Source organism: Eleutherodactylus coqui, chromosome 1, assembly GCF_035609145.1.
Source record: "Eleutherodactylus coqui strain aEleCoq1 chromosome 1, aEleCoq1.hap1, whole genome shotgun sequence".
Taxonomy (NCBI): domain Eukaryota; kingdom Metazoa; phylum Chordata; class Amphibia; order Anura; family Eleutherodactylidae; genus Eleutherodactylus; species Eleutherodactylus coqui.
In genome coordinates this window covers 287,988,837-288,006,831 of record NC_089837.1, presented here as the reverse complement: position 1 = coordinate 288,006,831, position 17,995 = coordinate 287,988,837, and the positions used below count along the sequence as shown (strand labels likewise).

The following is a 17,995-nucleotide window of genomic DNA, read 5'->3' as shown; positions in this document are numbered from 1 at the left end:
TCCCTCACAGGTGTAATTGGTTCCCTCGTTTGGCAGTTTGCTACCTGCATGTTGAGGGGATGCATCTATATGCACTCCTGAGTCAGTAAGTATACGAACGTTTTCAGTGATTGTTTGTTCTTCTTATATATGCAGCAGCCAGGCTTTATTTTATGCAAATCATCATCCTGGATTACAGCAGCATAAAACTGCATTTAGATTACTTTTTCTTGACTTCTGCTTTTGTGGCTGCTAGTTGCACGGGACTGACTGTTAAAGGGAACGTCTCATGAGAAAATGACCTACAGTGTAAATGAATTTTTATATCAAACATTTTTAAGAAGTGTTTTTACATTTTTGATGTCACTATGTATAGTATATTTTAGAAAAGTCCTAAGCCCCTTCAGTGTTTACACTGAGCATGAAGCCTAATGATAGTCACACACTTTTTGCTCTGTAAAGAGAGCTTTTCAGCAGTCATCTCATTAGCACAGGCAGGACTACACTGAAAGGTAAGCACTAAAGGCCCATTTACACGTAGCGATTATCACTAAAAATGCGTTCAAACGACCAAAAATTAGTGATAATCGTTACGTATAAATGCTGCCATCGTGTACTTTTCGTCTGAACGATTATTTTAGGGTGAACTTAAAAATCATCGTTCAGCCGCAGAGAGATAAAGTATCTCTCAACAGACCACATGTTGTATTCTCCGTGGGAGTTGGGAGATTATATTGTATTCTGACGGGAGCCGCATGAAGAACAATCTGGGCTCTGCAAACAGCTCCTGGAGGCCCTTTTACATGCAAATGAAGATGATAGTGTTAATGGGCATTACTGGCCATTAACACGTTATGCAAAAAGATCGCAAAAACTTTCAAACGTTTGAAAGATTATCTTTGTGTGTAAATAGGCCTTTTATGTATAAATAATACATGATCCACTTCACATTGACTGATGGACACATCTTATCTATTACTCCTTCCTCCTCTGCAAAGGTCACAGGGTATGCGTACAATACTCTCCCATAGAAGTCAGTGTGTTCCCTCCCATCCATTGTGTGAATGGCGCATGATTTTTAGTTGTAAGGGTGTGTTCTCTGTAGTGGAAACTCCACATCAAAAAAACACACGATTGGTGCAGATTCGCAGTTGATTTCAAAAGGGGGGACATCTGCATCAAAATCCACGCCAATCATGCAGATTTTCTACAGGTGGAAAAATGTGCACAAATTCCACTACATGTGAACGTACCCTAAAGCAGGTCTCTGCTGCTCAGGGAAGATGGCCGCCCCGATCATGTGCAAGGAGTGGAATAGAAGTAAATCTAGCCAAAAAATAAAAACAAATTAGAAAAATGGGTTTCATTATTTTGTTTTAAGTAGTAAAAAATATAGGTGATGCGTTCCAGCGTAAATTCTAACTTTTTTTTGTGTGTGTAAGGTCAATCCAGAACTCAGACAGGAACTCGAGACTCGAGGTCTGACCTTTGTTGGCCAGGATACAGAGGGGGAGCGAATGGAAGTTGTAGAATTAGAAGGTAAGTACATAGATTAAGGGCTTGTTCACAAAACGCAGTTTTTCTGATTTTATTAAAACTGCGCTGTGCCTGAGATTCAGGTTTTTTTTTTGTATAGACTTTTTTTTTTTTTTTGCAGCTGAAGCCAATTTAACTTGCATGGAGTTACGCAGCCCATGGGGACTAGAGAGGGTCTTTCTCTGGGAAGTGGCAGGCTTTTCTTATCCTCATACATTATAACCCTGTTAAGGGAACACTAAGGGCTTGTTCACATGAGCGTATTTGCGCAGCATATTACACCCTGAATAGAATCCATTGATTTAAAAGGGTTTGTGCATCTACGTTTTCTTTTTTTTCACCCCATGTTTGGTCATGTGGGAAAAATTTTCAACATCTCCTATTTTGGTGCGTATTGCATAGCGAAATAGGCCATTGAAGTGAATGGGTCAGCAGAAATACGCAGGATGCTTGTGTACTTATTGCATATGTGCGCAGCAAATTTATGTGAACAAAAACGCACAATAACGACCAAAATACACAGGCAATTGGGATTTTCAGTTGCATAAATATGCAGTGTATTTGCACAACTGCAACCCGCATACACCTGTGTGCACAAGCCCAAAGTGTCCTTTTACACTTCGCAATGACATCCAGAGGATGAGCACCAGTGGGCGAGATTGGAGCTTGTTTTGACTAACCTTTACACGGGCCAATTCCGTATGAATGAGGGAATCAATTGTACCTATACTTTGTCCCCCATACAGTTTTCATCATTGTCTGCAGCACATCCCTCATTCACATAGGGAGATGTGCTGCTGACAGCAGCTTTTTTTAACTTTTTTAATTGAAGTTGTTGATACAGGAACACAAAATTTCTATGCACTACTATATATACAGTAGCATAATATAGCTAAGGCATATCATTACCCCTCCCAAACAATGCATTGAAACATCCCCAACAAGACCTTTTTTTTTTTTTTCAGCTGCACAAAACATGCGGTCAGTTAATGCATAATGTGTTCATTCATCAGCTGATCAGGTACAGCTGCTCACCGCATTCACACTTTTCTCAACGACATTTCTTTCCTAATCATCAGGCTGTGCAAAATACCCTATACATTTGTGTTAAATGGATTTTGCTGCAGGTTTCGCCCCTAAACAATGCATGTAACGTGGTTATTGCAGATTTTGTTGTGCTTTTTACAGCTAGTTACGTAGTAAATTTTAAACACTATGTATGAAGGCAGTGCATAATATTGGGAGTTTGACTCACACAGATCCGTAGAGTGAAAGCGTCCAAAGAATAAGAAACTGAGCAGCAGGTAGGTGCAAAGTGATGCTTCTTGAGTCCATTTTGTGGCCTTAATAAAGAGGCATCCTCTGGATGTAAGGATTTATTTTTGCACCCATCTTCTGCTCAGATTCTTACTTTTGGACACATAGGGTTTATGGATCAGTGGTCAGGATCTAATGCTGAGCGTGCATTTGCATTGGAGCCTCCCACCTGCGGTGTAACACCGTGTGCTGCTGACTCTCTTTTTTTCTATGGACGATCTGTAGAGTAAAGGTGCTTTTGGACGGAACCACTATCATTCAAACAAGCAAAAGTGAACAATTGTTTGGACTAAACTCAAGCCAACAACTGAAGGATGAAGGAGAATTGTTTGCTTGTTCATTTTATGCAGGCATCAAAATCATCATTGACTTCTCATTCAGCTTAAACAGCTCTCGTTCAGTATTTCACATTCACTTATAGAGCGAATGTAAAATGCTAAACGATGTGTGTAACTGCCTAAACAAGCTGTATGAGAGCGAACGAGCCAACAGTGTCGTCACTTGCTTGTTCTCTCTTCCAAATGAGAATCGGCTCATCTAAAGGAGTCTAGAGGTAGCTGGGCTGCAGTAGCGGACAAGCTGCACCCATGAATGGATGACCCGCTGTGCCGGGATAAACATGTGCTCTGTGACAGCTTATGAATTTATAGGATACCTATAGAGAACACTTCTGCATGCATAGCAGAATCTTCACTGCAAAAGTGTGCAGTATGAAATTAGTGTTTGACCGTTACTGTGATTTCAGAGTCTTATTAAACTGATCTTTTGTGTTCTAGATCATCCCTATTTTGTTGGTGTTCAGTATCACCCAGAATTCACATCCCGACCCATCAAACCCTCTCCTCCATATTTTGGTCTACTTCTGGCTTCTGCAGGAAGATTATCTCAGTATATTGAAAGAGGGTGCCGGCTATCCCCCAGGTGAGATAGAATATTGTCTGTTTAAGCTTCAGATCTAGTTCATGTCAGGAAGAAATGGTATGCGTGAGCCACTTGCTTTATTCAGCTCTATGAGAGAATTTTCTGAGTTTTAAACTCCCACACTATTCACAGACATAATGCACTAGTATATAGATATTTATACTGTCATTGGGGGGCATGGCAAGACCTTGGGGATAGCTGCTGCCAATAGACGTTGGACACTAAGCAAAGAAAGAGTTAGTTCCTCCTTCCTGCAGCCACTGAGCCAAATCTGTTTTAGCTTGCGTGTCCAAAGGATGTAGTAGACCTTACCCGCTCCTACAGGTCTTCTGTTTTCCTTTTTCGCCTCTGGCAGGAAATCGTGGATTAGCAAATTTCCCCGATTGTCCCCAAGTGGGCATGGCGAACACTGCTGCATTAGACGCACTGCTATTCCCTTCTCTAAGTCAGTGCAACAGAGCAGCACAAACTCCAGTGATCCCTTGTCTATCATGGGGGTTATGTTCCAGAGATCCCCGCAATCCGTGAAAAACCGCGAAGTAGCGGTGTTATATTTACACAAATCAATCTGTCGGGTGAACTGCCAAAAAGTCGCAAAAGTGAATGAATCATGCGCCTTTTAGTGACGGCAGTTTGCACGAACATGCTACGTTAGTGAGCCAATCGGCGCCCAGGATACAGAACACATTCCATCAGCCAATAGTGTATCGTGTACAATCTCGCGTTGGCAAGCGCTAGTGGTGTACTGTATTTCCTGTATGTTCCGCAATATAGCGAAAAACTCAGCAAAAAAAGAATAAATATATGGTCTATCTAAAATCCACAATGCACTGAAGCCACAATCACTGAACCGCGATATAGCGAGGGATCGCTTTACTCTGCTTCCTGTCAGCCATGAGTCACTTAAGATTCCTGTCTGCTCCCCCATATGCAGTGCTCTCTCACCATTAAGGGGCAGTCGCTAAAGCAGTGACCCTAATGGTGCCCTTGGGGAGCTGAAGCAAAGAGGATGAAGTTAACTGGATTAGGTAAGTATTGTGCCATCGCCTTCACCTTTACACCTTCCCACCGCCTTTCCATACATTCAACTCTTTTTAGTCTAGTCAGGTAGTCCCCGGTAATGCCCCTTTCTCCAAGGGACCCCTCCATCAGTCCACATCCTGCCCCCAGGACCCACCCACTGTGCTAACACCAGTTGTGGACACAGTATCCTCCATAACGTCCCAGATCCCCCTTCCCCTTAGCACACTGTCTCCAGACCTCTCCCTGCTCTCCGCTTTGCAGGGGCCCTGTATACGTCAGCACTGCGCCCGACACCTCTGGTCAGCGCTGCTAATTCCAATCCCAGATTCTAGGCCTTCACAGACTGAAGTCGGGAGCCAGGACTCTGATCGGTGGCACATTTCCAATTGCAATTACTCCTCCTTTGACAACTGTGCCTGATGTGATTTACAGGCATTGCTGAGCATGTACCACATCATTACCCCCTAGGAGGGGTAATTGTTGTACTGAGTATCTGTATCGGACATGACTATACTGTTCTGATGAGCAGTCGGTCTCCTCACCCCCTTTCATAGGAGGGATATTTGTGGTGCTGTGAGCCTCCATGTTGGACACTACACAGTAATGACAATCATCGTTCACCTTATTACTCTCTTCTATAGGAGCAATGGTAGTACTGTGAGTCTCTGATGCAAAACTGACTACACAGTTGTGACAACCATGTCCGTTCGTGTTATCCCCTGCCTTGGGGGGAGTAATTGTGCTAATGTGATTCTCTGCATTGTACAGGATTATGGTTGCCATTGTCTGCCTCTTTACCCTCTCCCATGGTAGGAGTAATTCTCGTACTGTCTCTGTATCAGACATGACTGTGTCCATGGCAAGCACTGTCTGTACCCTCTTTTAAAGGAGAAGTAACTGTAGTACTGAGAGACCGTATCCACTCAGACTACCGGAGTATGTCAAGCTGCATCTACCTCTCTATTCCCACGCATAGCTGAGTAATGTGATGCGGTAACACTATGCTTTGCCCTCTGATTCTCCAGCCACACTGGAGGACTTGTATCATTATTGCAAATAAAGCTGTCGTGCCGCCATGTCCTCTTCTCAAGACATAAAGACCTTACACCCGGTCTCTGCATTGATATGATGATGCAGTAAATAAAGGCATAAAGCTGCCTTTACTACCCTTCGAACAGAATGTATGAACTACTGCTGGAATCTATATCTCACATCATTATGCACTGACTGTAAGTGCCAAGTGGCCTCCATCCTTCCTTCAAAGGTGGAAGAATGATATTGGTACTCCACTTGGTATTTAATGGCTTAGGCAGTGATGGCAACTTTAGCTGAAGGGCTAGCATCTACTCAAGTTCACAGTAGTCCGATCCATGGGTCCTGCTCTTCTGGAGAAGGTCAAGATGGTATCTTTCTCAACTTTTTTCTTTGCTTAGTGTCGCCTCCTAGTGGCAGGTGTTATACCCAAAGTCTCCTGTGACCCCCAATGAATGTGACAGAAAAGGAATTTTAGGGTAAGAAGACTACTCTTATGCCAGTACATTATAGGTAGAGCAAAGATCCAAAGTGAAGAACCGATTAATATAAAAGTAACGTTATACAACCTTCTAATATATTTTTGTACTTCAATTCCTCATGATCTTTCAGGACACTTGTTTGCTGTGGGTGGTTGAAAACATTCCTGCTTTCATTCAGAGCGAACGCTAATAGTTGCACAGCTGAGATGTGGTATTTTAGCCTAGGAACTACTGCGAGCTAAAAGCAACAGCTGCACGCATCTCGCTGGCAGTTTGCTACTGTGTATCATTCTGGAATCTAGGCTGTGTAGCTGTAGAGTACTGCATAGACTGCTTACAGTTGCATCCAACGAGGCCTAGGTGGGGTGTATCGGAAAGGATTTAAATGTTTGTAAAATATAACCCTGCCCATACAGGACAATAAATGCATTGTATATAGTACAGTAAAGCTGTTGGCAGCAGGTTATTGGTCACTGGGCGTACGACAGGTGAGCAGTTCTTTATTCAGGGGCTTCAGTAATATGTCAGTCTCCGTACAGCAGCACTGCTACCTTTTTCTCGCGGCCACCTGTAAGCAGTTGGAGGATTTCCACACGTTGCTGAGCAAGGATTTACTTTATGATGTAGTTATAAGATATATACGTAGACCATAGTGCCCTCAGCATATAGGACTTCTAAACATTCACATTGATTACCAGCAGGGATTACATTGATGTGTTCTTGTTTTTCAGAGATACATACAGCGACAGAAGTGGGAGCAGTTCTCCAGACACGGAAATTGCAGAACTCAAATTATCGATAACAAATCATGACTGATGCTGGGTAACAACAACTTATGTATTAAACTTGCTGCTTAAAGAGGTTATCCCCTATCTGCAGGATGGGGATAACTTGCTGATCCCACAACTCCAAAGAACAGGGATCCTAAAGGTGCCCAGATGAATGGAGCATTGAATGTGCCTGCATACTGCCACTGAATTTGTTTCACTGGGACTTGTGGAGATAGTCGAACGCTTTAACTCAGCCCTCTCCGGCTGTCCCATACATGTGTGCACTACCACTCCCTTAACCTCTTTGGTGGCACGCCTGGAAAATCTCCCAAAATCAGTGTGGAAATGTGCTGAAGACTACCTAAACCTGCCACTGAAGGGGTTCATGTCTGAACTGTCCAGCAATGAAGGCAGTGGCAGTTAGACTCCAGTTCTTGGGGGTCAGTGGAGGGTCCGAGGTGTCCAGACCCCCACTAAGCAGCAAGTTATCCCCTATCCTGTGGAATGTTTCTTTTCAGATATTGTTGGCACTATGTTATTAAAAACCTTTTGTGTAACAAGGCAGCATCAAACCATCAGGCTGTGTTCACATGCATAGGGAAATTCTACTGCACCACATTTATGGATGGTTCATGCCATTTTTGCTGTGCAAAATATTGTAAGGTAAGCCAGCTCTGAACTGGCGTGAGGATGTTTTTAATGTAAAGCAAGATACGCCGAATCACACAGCGTGCACCACTGTGAGAGAAGCTTTCTATCGACCTCTATGTGGCCGTTTTCAGTTGCCAAGAGGAGTCAAAAAGCAGTGAAGACAGCCAGGAGGGAACAGCACTTGAGTGAACGCTGCTGCCCCCGCATTCTAGCAATCAGCGGGGTCTCACAATGGGACCGCCAATGGTCAAAACTTTTGACATGTGAAGAGTTTGTGAATTGTGCAGTAAGGCTAACTTCACATGGGGGTGAACGTGTTATGGGGCCATGAATCCCACCCCCATATCGAGCTCCTTAAAACAACAAGGTTCATATTTGCATCTCACAACACACAAATCTTGCACAATTTTGCCACCTGTGTGAAGGCAACCTTATTCTTTTAAACGGCGTATCTTTCCAGGGTAACTATTACTATAGGTTTGTGGATGCCATACCTACAATTTTATATTTAAGGTTAGAGCTCCACAATGACCAGTAATTCCAAAGTTTATTTTGCAAAAAGAAATCTAACCTTGTTGGGAAACGCCAAGCGCGTACCACAGTTGTCACCCCGCAGTGCTGTAGAACCCGACATTGTGCTGCATTTCATTAATCTAGTCGATTTCTCCATACTGCGCGCTGCATGTATAATGAGGTAGTGCAGTCTGGGCAGACTCTACTAGCCTTTCATAGGCACCTTCTGTGTCAGAGACTGAGTCTATGATGTGTTTCAAGGTTTGTGCTAGCCAGACTAACTTGTCTTTTATCTTTGGTCTATAGGTGGCTGTTCACAACCTGTCCATCTGGTGATGAAGAATGTCAAAGTTCTTTTTTCTTTTTTTAATTTTATTTTAATTTCTTTTTACAATTTTTTTCGGCCTTGTATACAGAATGAATTAGTTTTATTTGGATGCTTTCTGTGAAGCTAGCTGCACATGAACATTGTGTACGCCTAATATGACTGCCTGGATGTTATCAGTATTACATAGTCCTCCCTCTGATCATGGAGCTCCTATATTTGCTGCATAAAACAAAACTTGCCAGTTCCTGAGAAACCTTTTCCACAACTCTTTGACTGCATAATGAAGCAATAATGCATTGAATTATTTTGACCACTGAAACCTGCTGCTTAAACTGGTCACTTGCTAAACAGCAATATGGTAGCAGCACGTTTAGTGACCAGTAATGTTAGCAGAGTCATTGTCATCTTTTTGTTTCCTGAGACTAATTTTGCAGTCCTATCTCTTCGAACCTCTGCAAGATGTAAGAAATAATGCACTTGAGAACAATGGGAGGGTCTTGGAAGATTGTGCATACACTTGTCAGGCCTAGCAGCACTGCATACCATTTTGGTTGCACTGTGATGTGTTACCAATAAAGTGGCTTTCTAATGGGTTGTCTTGAATTGTATTTCATCTGTTTTTTAATACTGAATGTAAGGATTGTATATGTCAGAATTGGTCTGGATTAGGGATGAGCGAGTATACTCGCTAAAGCACTACTCGCTCGAGTAATGTGCCTTAGCCGAGTATCTCCCTGCTCGTCCCTGAAGATTCGGGAGCCGCTGCAGCTGACAGGTGAGTCGCGGCGGAGAGAGGGAGAGAGAGATTTCCTCCCTGCTCTCCCCCGTAGCTCCCCGCCCCGCGCCGGCCCCCCGAATCTTCAGGAACGAGCAGGGAGATACTCGGCTAAAGCACATTACTCGAGCGAGTAGTGCTTTAGCGAGTATACTCGCTCATCCCTAGTCTGGATCTATTTGAAAACTGATCTGGCAAAGCCATGACACAAAACTGAGCAAACACTTAACTGCAGCGCCTGGATTGCACTGTATTCAACAGGGAGAAATCCGGATACATTATCCTATAGCTGTTAACCACTGCACTAGCTATAAACATTCCCTTGGATCACAGTCTCCTGAAACTGTAAATCAGGTACATTAAGGCTGGGTTCACGCAGGGCGGATTTGCTGCGGTTTTTCCGTTGCGGTTTTGCCGCAGAAGAAATGCTTCTGCGGCAAAACTGCTTAAAAAGTTAATTTCGGCTTGCAAATTTTCCTGCAGATTTTCTTGCAGCGTTTCTTACTTTTTGCCGCGGATTTTGATGCGTCCATAGAGGTGTATGGACAAAAAAACGCTGTGGAAAAGACAGAAGAATGGACATGCTGCATCTTTGAAAACCGCGCTGCAGTTGCATTTCCGCACTGCCGCTGTGCGGGAAAAAATCCGCCCTATGAGAACAGTTTTTTGCAAATCTCATTTGTGCTGCATTGCACTGCAAACGCAGCGGTTTTGCCGCAGTGCAGATATGCAACGGCAAAACCGCAGCAAATCCGCCCATTGACGTAGCTGTTTAGGACTTTTTTTGCGGGGTGAGATGTATTTCAATGGTACTATTTCATGTACCATATAATGTACCGAAAAATGTAAAAAAAAAAAAATCGAAGTGCACTAAAATGGAAAGAAAACGAATTTTCGCCATTGTTGGGTGAATCTTGTTTCTACGGCTCACAAACTCCAACAAAATTGACCTGATAACTTTATTCTATACCAAATCTATGGGGTTTTTTTTTTAGTTTTTTGGCTTTACTTTTTTTTTTTCAAAACTATTTAATATTTTAAATTGTTTAGTGCCTCCAACTTCTCACAGCCATAACTTTTTTTTTTTTTTTTTAATGTTCTGTTGACATAGTTGTGTGAGGGTTCATTTTTTGCAGTATGTCTTGTAGTTTCTGTGGGTATTTTGGAATACATATAACTTTTTGATCGCTTTTTAAAACTTTTTTTTTTTTTTTTTTTTTTTTAGATGGGTGACCAAAAAAAGCGCAATTCTGGTTTTTTTTTTGGTTTTTTTTTACGCATTATTTTGATCGGACTTCTACATACGCAGCAATAACAAATATGTGTCTTTTTGTTTTATTTAGATTTTTTTAATTAGAAATATGGCAAACTCGTTGGGAGGGGAGGGCTGGGTAAATTTTTTTAATTTTTTTTTCTGTAAATGATGTAGTAAAACTTTTTAAGACTTATGTCTCCTTTTTTTTTTGCTCCTACAGTATAATGTAATGCCATACCATTACATTATACTGTGATCTGTCAGGCATTCCCCTGCTGCCATGACACCCGCACAGCAAATTGCTAGGGGGGCCATACGGGACCCCACAACTTCGATTGTGGGATTTAAATACTGCTGGAAGAATTGACAGCTGGATTTAAAGGGTTAACAGCTCTGATGACCACTATATATCGGAGCTGTTGCGGGTGGGTGCTGGCAGTCGCGATGTGTGGAGCGAGATCACCTCGCGATTTCTCTTCATACATACCCAAAACTCTACGCCCTGCAACATTTAATCAGTAATTTTTGGAGGGGCAAATTATTTTGATCTAGAAAATGACTATGTATAAATCCAGCCATTAGGCACATTTACATAACTGATTTTCTCAAACTGAAAGCGATTAACTAATTTTAGCACTTTGTAGGCCATGTTTTGGTCTTAATTCAGGCCTTTCACTAGCCAAGACAGAATCCTACTGCACACTGATGAGGGATAAAACCCAGAAACAGCTGTCTTGGTTTACAATTCCCAATCATTTTTTTAAAGACTTGATTAAAAGATGTGAAATTGATTTGAAGGGATGCTGCCATCCAATAGGTGGCGCTGCAGAGGTATTGTTCCATCTTCCTTATTTGCAATTAGTGTACATCTTGTCACACCTAAAGTATAAAATTAAAAAAGAGATTTCTCATCTGTGTCATTGTGGGTTACAGCTCAGACCATGGATAGAGCTGTGGACACTAAGCAAAAAGATATTAGCTCCTCCTTACCAGCTATACCCCTCCTGCAGGCACCCAGCTAACCAGTTTTAACTTGGCAGCCATAGGAAGCAGGCCTCTCCATTTCCCAGTCTTCAGTCCTTTTTCTATCCAAAAATAACAGGTCAGCACGCAAAGCTTCCATAAACATGTCAAGTTCATAGAATTAAATATATAATTTTGCATACATGCTCTTTTTGAGCATATATAGTGCTGTGCCCTTCTTCCAGCTGCTTCTTTGGCTGCATACTACTACAACTGTGGGTGGTTGCTTCTGTAGGCCTGGACAGGTTCTGCGCTTGTGACCCCCTCAGCCCTTCCCCAGCACCCTAAGGCCATTCTCAGGCACTCCTTCATCCTTTCCTGCTTGCCACTGGACCATGATCCCCGGGGTTGGGAGAGGCATCTACTACAATACAAGAGGCGGGCTGTAGGTGGTCCTTCCTGGGGAATCCTCCATTCACGGCTCTGGGTGACCTTTTCCTTCTCTCCCATTCGCTCCTCAGGGTTAAGATCTGCCCTTGGGTCCTCTTCTTTTTTTTTTTTTTTTTCTTCTTTCTTACTTCTCCTGACCTTGACCCTATCGTCTTCTCCGCTGAGACCTCTGGTATCTTTTGTGGCTCTCCCTCTCACAGCAGTTAGGTCTTGGACCACCAGCATCTGATAGTGTAGGCTCTGCCTAACAGCAGAGGACTCAACCTGGTCCTACTTAATAGCAGAAGTATGGCACGGGATTAAAGCTTTTGCTCCTGCAAAGGTGGGGGATTAAAGCTGAGGACCAAGCGCCATATATTTAGCACACTTGGTCCTTAAGGAAAGCAAATTTGATTAACCCCTTATCAATAAAAGAAGTCTACACCACCCATCTAGTTTGAATTGGGAGCGTAGTGGTTCTAGATTTAGTTAAGAGTAATATCCTCCTAGATATTTAACCCCTTAGTGACAGAGCTTTTTTTCCATTTTTGTTTTTTCCTCCTCCCTTTAAAAAAATTGTAACTCCTTTTATTTATCCTTCAACATCGCTGTATGAGGGCTTGTTTTTTGCAGGACGAGTTGTATTTTTCACTGGTTCTATTAATTGTACCGTACAATTTTTTTTAAAAAAGTTTTTCAGTACAGTATAAGTGGAGAGAAATGGGGAAAAAAATGACATTCCACCATCTTTCGGTTCGTCCTGTCTCTACAGCACACAAACTGCAACAAAAATGACATACCGTAATGACCCATAGAATAAAGATTACTACAATACCAAACCTATAGTGTTTTTGGTTTTTTTGCTGTACTACTTGTATTTTTAATTTTTTTTTTTTAAAGATCCTTAATTTTTTAAAATTATTTTCTGTCGCTAACGTATTTATTTTTCCATCAATATAGTTGTGTGAGGGCTCATTTTGTGCGGTACGTCCTGTTTGTTGTATTTTTGAATACAAATGACTTTTTGATTGCTTTTTATTACATTTTTTCTTGGAGATAGGGTGACCCAAAAAGCGCATTCCTGGCGGTTTTTTTTTTTTCCCGATAACGTTCACCGTGCAGGGTAAGAAATGCATTACTTTTGATAGAGCTGACTTTTACGAACGCAGCGATACTAAATACGTATTTTTGCTTTATTATTTAGATTCTTTTATTGCAAATATGGCAAAAGAGTTTTTTTTTTAGCCTTTATTACTTTTTTTTTTTAATAGTAAAGCTTTATTGTTTTTATTTTTACACTTTCTTTTAGTCCACAACCAGCGATGCTTTGATCGCTTCTGCAGTATGATATAATGCCATAGCATTACATTAGACTGCATTCTGATAGACTGCCTATCAAGCCACCCCACGGGGCCGGTGGATGGGCAGTCTGCCAAGACAGTCCTGGGGCCTTTCAGAAGGCCCCCGGCTGCCATGACACCTGCACGTCTCCCCCAAGCATATATCTATATTACTCTCAAGCTCGGCACTGACAACCAATCAGGTTGAATCAGGGAACCCAAACAACCAATCGGGTTGCTGGAATTGCCTCATAGTACTGAGCTTGAGCGTAATATAGATATATGCCTCCCCCGATCTCACCGTGCGCGTGGGAGGGGGGGGGGGGCTGTACGCCCCCGCCCCCTTCCCGAACATTGGTCAGGGAATTTAAATGCCGCTGTCAGAAATGACAGTGGCATTTAAAGGGTTAATAGTCGCGATTTGCTGCGTGGCAGATTGCAATCACTGCCTGCAGGTGTCACCTATAATAAACAGCTGACGCCTGCGCTGTATGGAGGGAGATAGCGGTGCTATCTTCCTCCATACACGTTCTGCCATGGCAGGACATAAAAACACTCTGGGGCCATCAATAAGGGGTTAAAGACCAGTGCACAAATTAATGGAGTTTGTTTAGTACTAATAGTTACATCAGGTCCGTCTATTGGCATTATTATGGATTTTATTTCAGTTAGTGCTAAGACTAGAATAATGTCTATGCTTCTTGATCGTATTTATAGCTGTCTCCAATGATGTCTTGGCATTACCTAGAAAAAACAACGTATCCGCGTACTTTCTTCAGTAGTTCCCGTTTAAATCCCTCTATACCTGGATGTGATCTTATTTTATGTGCCAGAAGCTCAATTGCCATTGCGAAGAATAATGGCGGAAGGAGGACAACCCTGGCACGTTCCTCTATGCAACGAGATGGTGATAGGTTGGGTGGGGTCACACACTCTATAAGAGTGGATCCAAATCCCATTCTACTCATCACTTCCCACAGAAAGGGCCATTCTACCCTGTCAAATGTTTTGGCAGAGTTTAGTGTGTATCTTATTCGTTCCCCTCTATGATCTATTGGTAGTAGCAAATTAAGACACAGCCTCCAATTATTATTTGCTATGGATCTCGATGGTATGAACCCCCTTTGAGCTGGATGAATAAGAGATAAGACCACCCAGGAGAGACACTCGCCAATACTTTTGCTATGATTTTAACATGCCTTTTTATCTCTAAGACAATGGGCCTATAAGAATCAACCAGTAAGAGGGGACATTTCCTGAGTTGGAGATAATGGTTATTCCTTTTTTTCATACTTGATGGCAACTCATGTCTATGTTCAGCTGCAAGAAAGCGTGACAACAGCACTTCATCAAACTGTTTTAAATATCTCTACCAGTAGACAATCAGTACTCAGAGCTTTATTCTTCTGTATGGAAGCCACTTCCTCTTGTAACTCCTCCAGATCCACAGGAGAGTCAAGGAACTCTTTGTTCCCGTAATAGGGCATGGCATTGTTATGTTGTTAAATATTGTGTAATTTGCTCGCGGTTTTAATGAAGTCTGGTATACAGAGGTGCATAAACGAAATACACAGTTGTACTAATTGAAGGGGTGTCAGTGTCACTAGTTTCCTGATCATTTTTCAAGCCGGTGATAGTAAGTGCTGTATATCTGCGCTCGAGCTAGGACAGCTTGAATGTGCCCAGTTCTCTCACCCCTCCCTCCAAAATATGCCTGTTTTTTCATAAAGCTGACTTTAATAGCCGCAATTTCCAGAGTGTAATGGTTTAGTGCTTCATGCGCTCCCTTCCAGTTAGCTAATGTTTCATGTGTGCGGTTATTCACAAAAGAACTTTCAGGTTCAACTAATAGTTCTTAGCCCAGTATATTACGTTTTAGTTCAACCTGAGTAATTTTTTGAATGAAGAAGTCTCTAAGATGAGCTTTCATGGCCTCACATTCTGTAAATATGTTTGTTGTACAACAAATCGTTGTGTCATTTACAGCATAGGTGAGTGGTCAGAAAGCAATCTGGGTAAATATCTAACCACCAATACACAATTATATAACAAAGCATTGACTACTGCTAAATCAATGCATGATAGGGAGTGATATGCAATGACAGAAGTATTTAATCCCTGGATTTTTAATCCACCACAGATCCAGCCATAGGCATTTCCTGCAGGAGATGTAATAATAAAGTCAGAGTTCTCTTACTCATACTACCCTCTATCAGTACCCTATCCCAATAAGGGTAAATAATGAAATTCAAATCTTCTACTAGGGAAAGAGTATATGGTACCTCTGCCACAAATTCCAGTATGTGCTGCATAACTCTGCCATATAATGAGCTAAAAAGACAAGTATTGTTATATAATTTGCAATGTGAACTGATAAAACTGATAAAACACCCCGCTAGAGTCAATTTTCTATGAGATGCAATGGAATGGGATCGACTTATGAATCAGGATGCTAACCATTCCCCTTGAGTAATTCATATGCTTTTAGTGAAACCGGTTTCCTGCCCAATGCACTCTTATAGTATGTAGGTTTTACTTAGGTGCGTCTATTGTAGACAGAGAACTATCTAACTGTTGATATTGTTTTATAGTTTGAAATATAGTCAAGCACTTAACAGGATCATGCATGTCATGATATAACTATAAATTTACAGAGAGTGGTACATAAAACAATACACTGCTTCCATTTTAACCCTTTCCAATCCGCTGTCTGACGTCTAAAGACATTCCGATTGAAGGCTGTACAACTCCGATGTCGTTAGACGTCTGGCAGGGTATTCTTACTGTAGATTACTGGCCGCTCTGTTGTCGGGGCCTCTCCAGCATATCTCATACCGCAGTACTGGCTCAGAAAGAGAAAGCCCCCCCCCCCCCTAGGTAACCCTGAATCCAAAATTGGATTGCAAAGGGTTAATAACCTCAGAGACCGTTTGATCCCCAGCCTGCCAGAATACTTGATGGATCAGACTTAGTCCATATACATGAGAGAGAGTAGAACAAAAAAAAATGTATTCCCTACAACAAAACTTATAAACATGCATTGGCCCTAACCAGTCAGGGCACCAGTCCTCCATAAGGACAGCAGATTAGCAACAATCTGAGAATTTCTATTCATATCACGTTTCAGTGGTACTATCTGATCCTCCACTTCACTCATCCATTCCTCCACTGCAGTCATGTGCTCTGATAGCTTTTGCATATCATGTCTAAGATGTCCCATATTGTTCTGTAGTAAGCCCACCTGCAGAAGTAGAGTATTTAGTGCAGTATTGCATTTGTTTACTGCCCCCAGAATGTCTTTGTGTGGGTTCTACTTGTGCAACTACAGGTGTCACCTTCATGACCCTTGGTGTTGTGGGTTTCTCTGTCCTTGGTGTGCTCATTCCCCTCCACTCATCAGCATCACTCGCCACCCCTTCAGTAGTGGCACTCCTCATGGGGTTTCCGCAGGTCTCTTGCATACTCTGTTCAGACTGGGGATCTACTCTGGCTAACTGTGCCAGCGTCACAGCAGATTGTCTGCTCCAGTCTACTTTGTGTGCGCAATCAGTTTCCTCCTGCGCACTGTTGCCATCTTGGGTCTTCTCTGCAGCAAGTCATTTGTGCCCTGGAGTGTCAGAAAGGATTTCCCTGGTCCCCTTAGATATGTTAGCGGCTATATGTGCTTAATAGCGTGACTATTTCCCGGTTGCAGGATGTGCTTAGACGCTGCCCCAAAGCTATCTTCTTTAGTTTGATCGCTGTGAAGGATCCGGATCCAGAAGCATCCATATGGGAAGCTTCTCTTGGACGTCCAAAGCGTTCCTCGAAGGTCTTTCTTTCCCACAAGCAATTTGAAGATGTCTAGGGAATCGAATTTCCCTGACAAGCGTTTCACTTCAGCACTTGACATGTATCCTTTTCAAGAAGATGACACAATGAAATGGGCATTATGGTAGAAGAAAGACAGTGTCACCCTTGTCAAAATATATCTCTTCATCTATGACGGATGCCTGCGATCAGAAGCTGTAATTGTTGGCCAAATAGTTGGCCTCTTTGGAGGTGGTGGGTTCAGCACTACTTTGCTTCTACCTTGGTCAGCAGGTCCATTACTCAGTGGGTCAAATAATTGTGCCATGGTATTCTCAGCTGTCTTTCCTCTGTCTTTTCTCCTCTGTCTTTTCTCCTCTGTCTTTTCTCCTCTGTCTTTTCTCCTCTGTCTTTTCTCCTCTGTCTTTTCTCCTCTGTCTTTTCTCCTCTGTCTTTTCTCCTCTGTCTTTTCTCCTCTGTCTTTTCTCCTCTGTCTTTTCTCCTCTGTCTTTTCTCCTCTGTCTTTTCTCCTCTGTCTTTTCTCCTCTGTCTTTTCTCCTCTGTCTTTTCTCCTCTGTCTTTTCTCCTCTGTCTTTTCTCCTCTGTCTTTTCTCCTCTGTCTTTTCTCCTCTGTCTTTTCTCTCACTGACTGACTCGCCAATAATTCTCCAACTTCCCAATGTCGTGGAAACATGAAATTTGGCATTGATTATGTCATAAATAGGAAAAGTAAAGGGGTCCCAACTCGATTATTCAATTTTAGCGCAAAAGAACTAGCGTCCAAATTTTGCGTACGGAATCTAATTCTCTCACTTCCCGATGTCATTTTATATAAAGGAAACGTTGCATGGTTACCTCCACATGGTGTTTCCTGGGTAACGCAAGAACCATG

General features: G+C 42.3%; 1 protein-coding gene across 2 annotated transcripts in view; it reads left to right on the top strand.

The window, feature by feature from the left end:
* CTPS1 (CTP synthase 1) overlaps positions 1–9,160 on the top strand; it is a 41,349-nt gene extending 32,189 nt beyond the window's left edge. For both annotated transcript variants that reach the window (XM_066572630.1, XM_066572625.1), the window contains exons 16-19: positions 1,422–1,518; positions 3,609–3,753; positions 7,022–7,112; positions 8,531–9,160. In XM_066572630.1, the coding sequence (XP_066428727.1) occupies positions 1,422–1,518; positions 3,609–3,753; positions 7,022–7,106 (327 nt within the window). In that variant the 3' untranslated portion in view covers positions 7,107–7,112; positions 8,531–9,160. The remainder of the gene's footprint in view (positions 1–1,421; positions 1,519–3,608; positions 3,754–7,021; positions 7,113–8,530) is intronic.
* Positions 9,161–17,995: the final 8,835 nt, after the last annotated feature.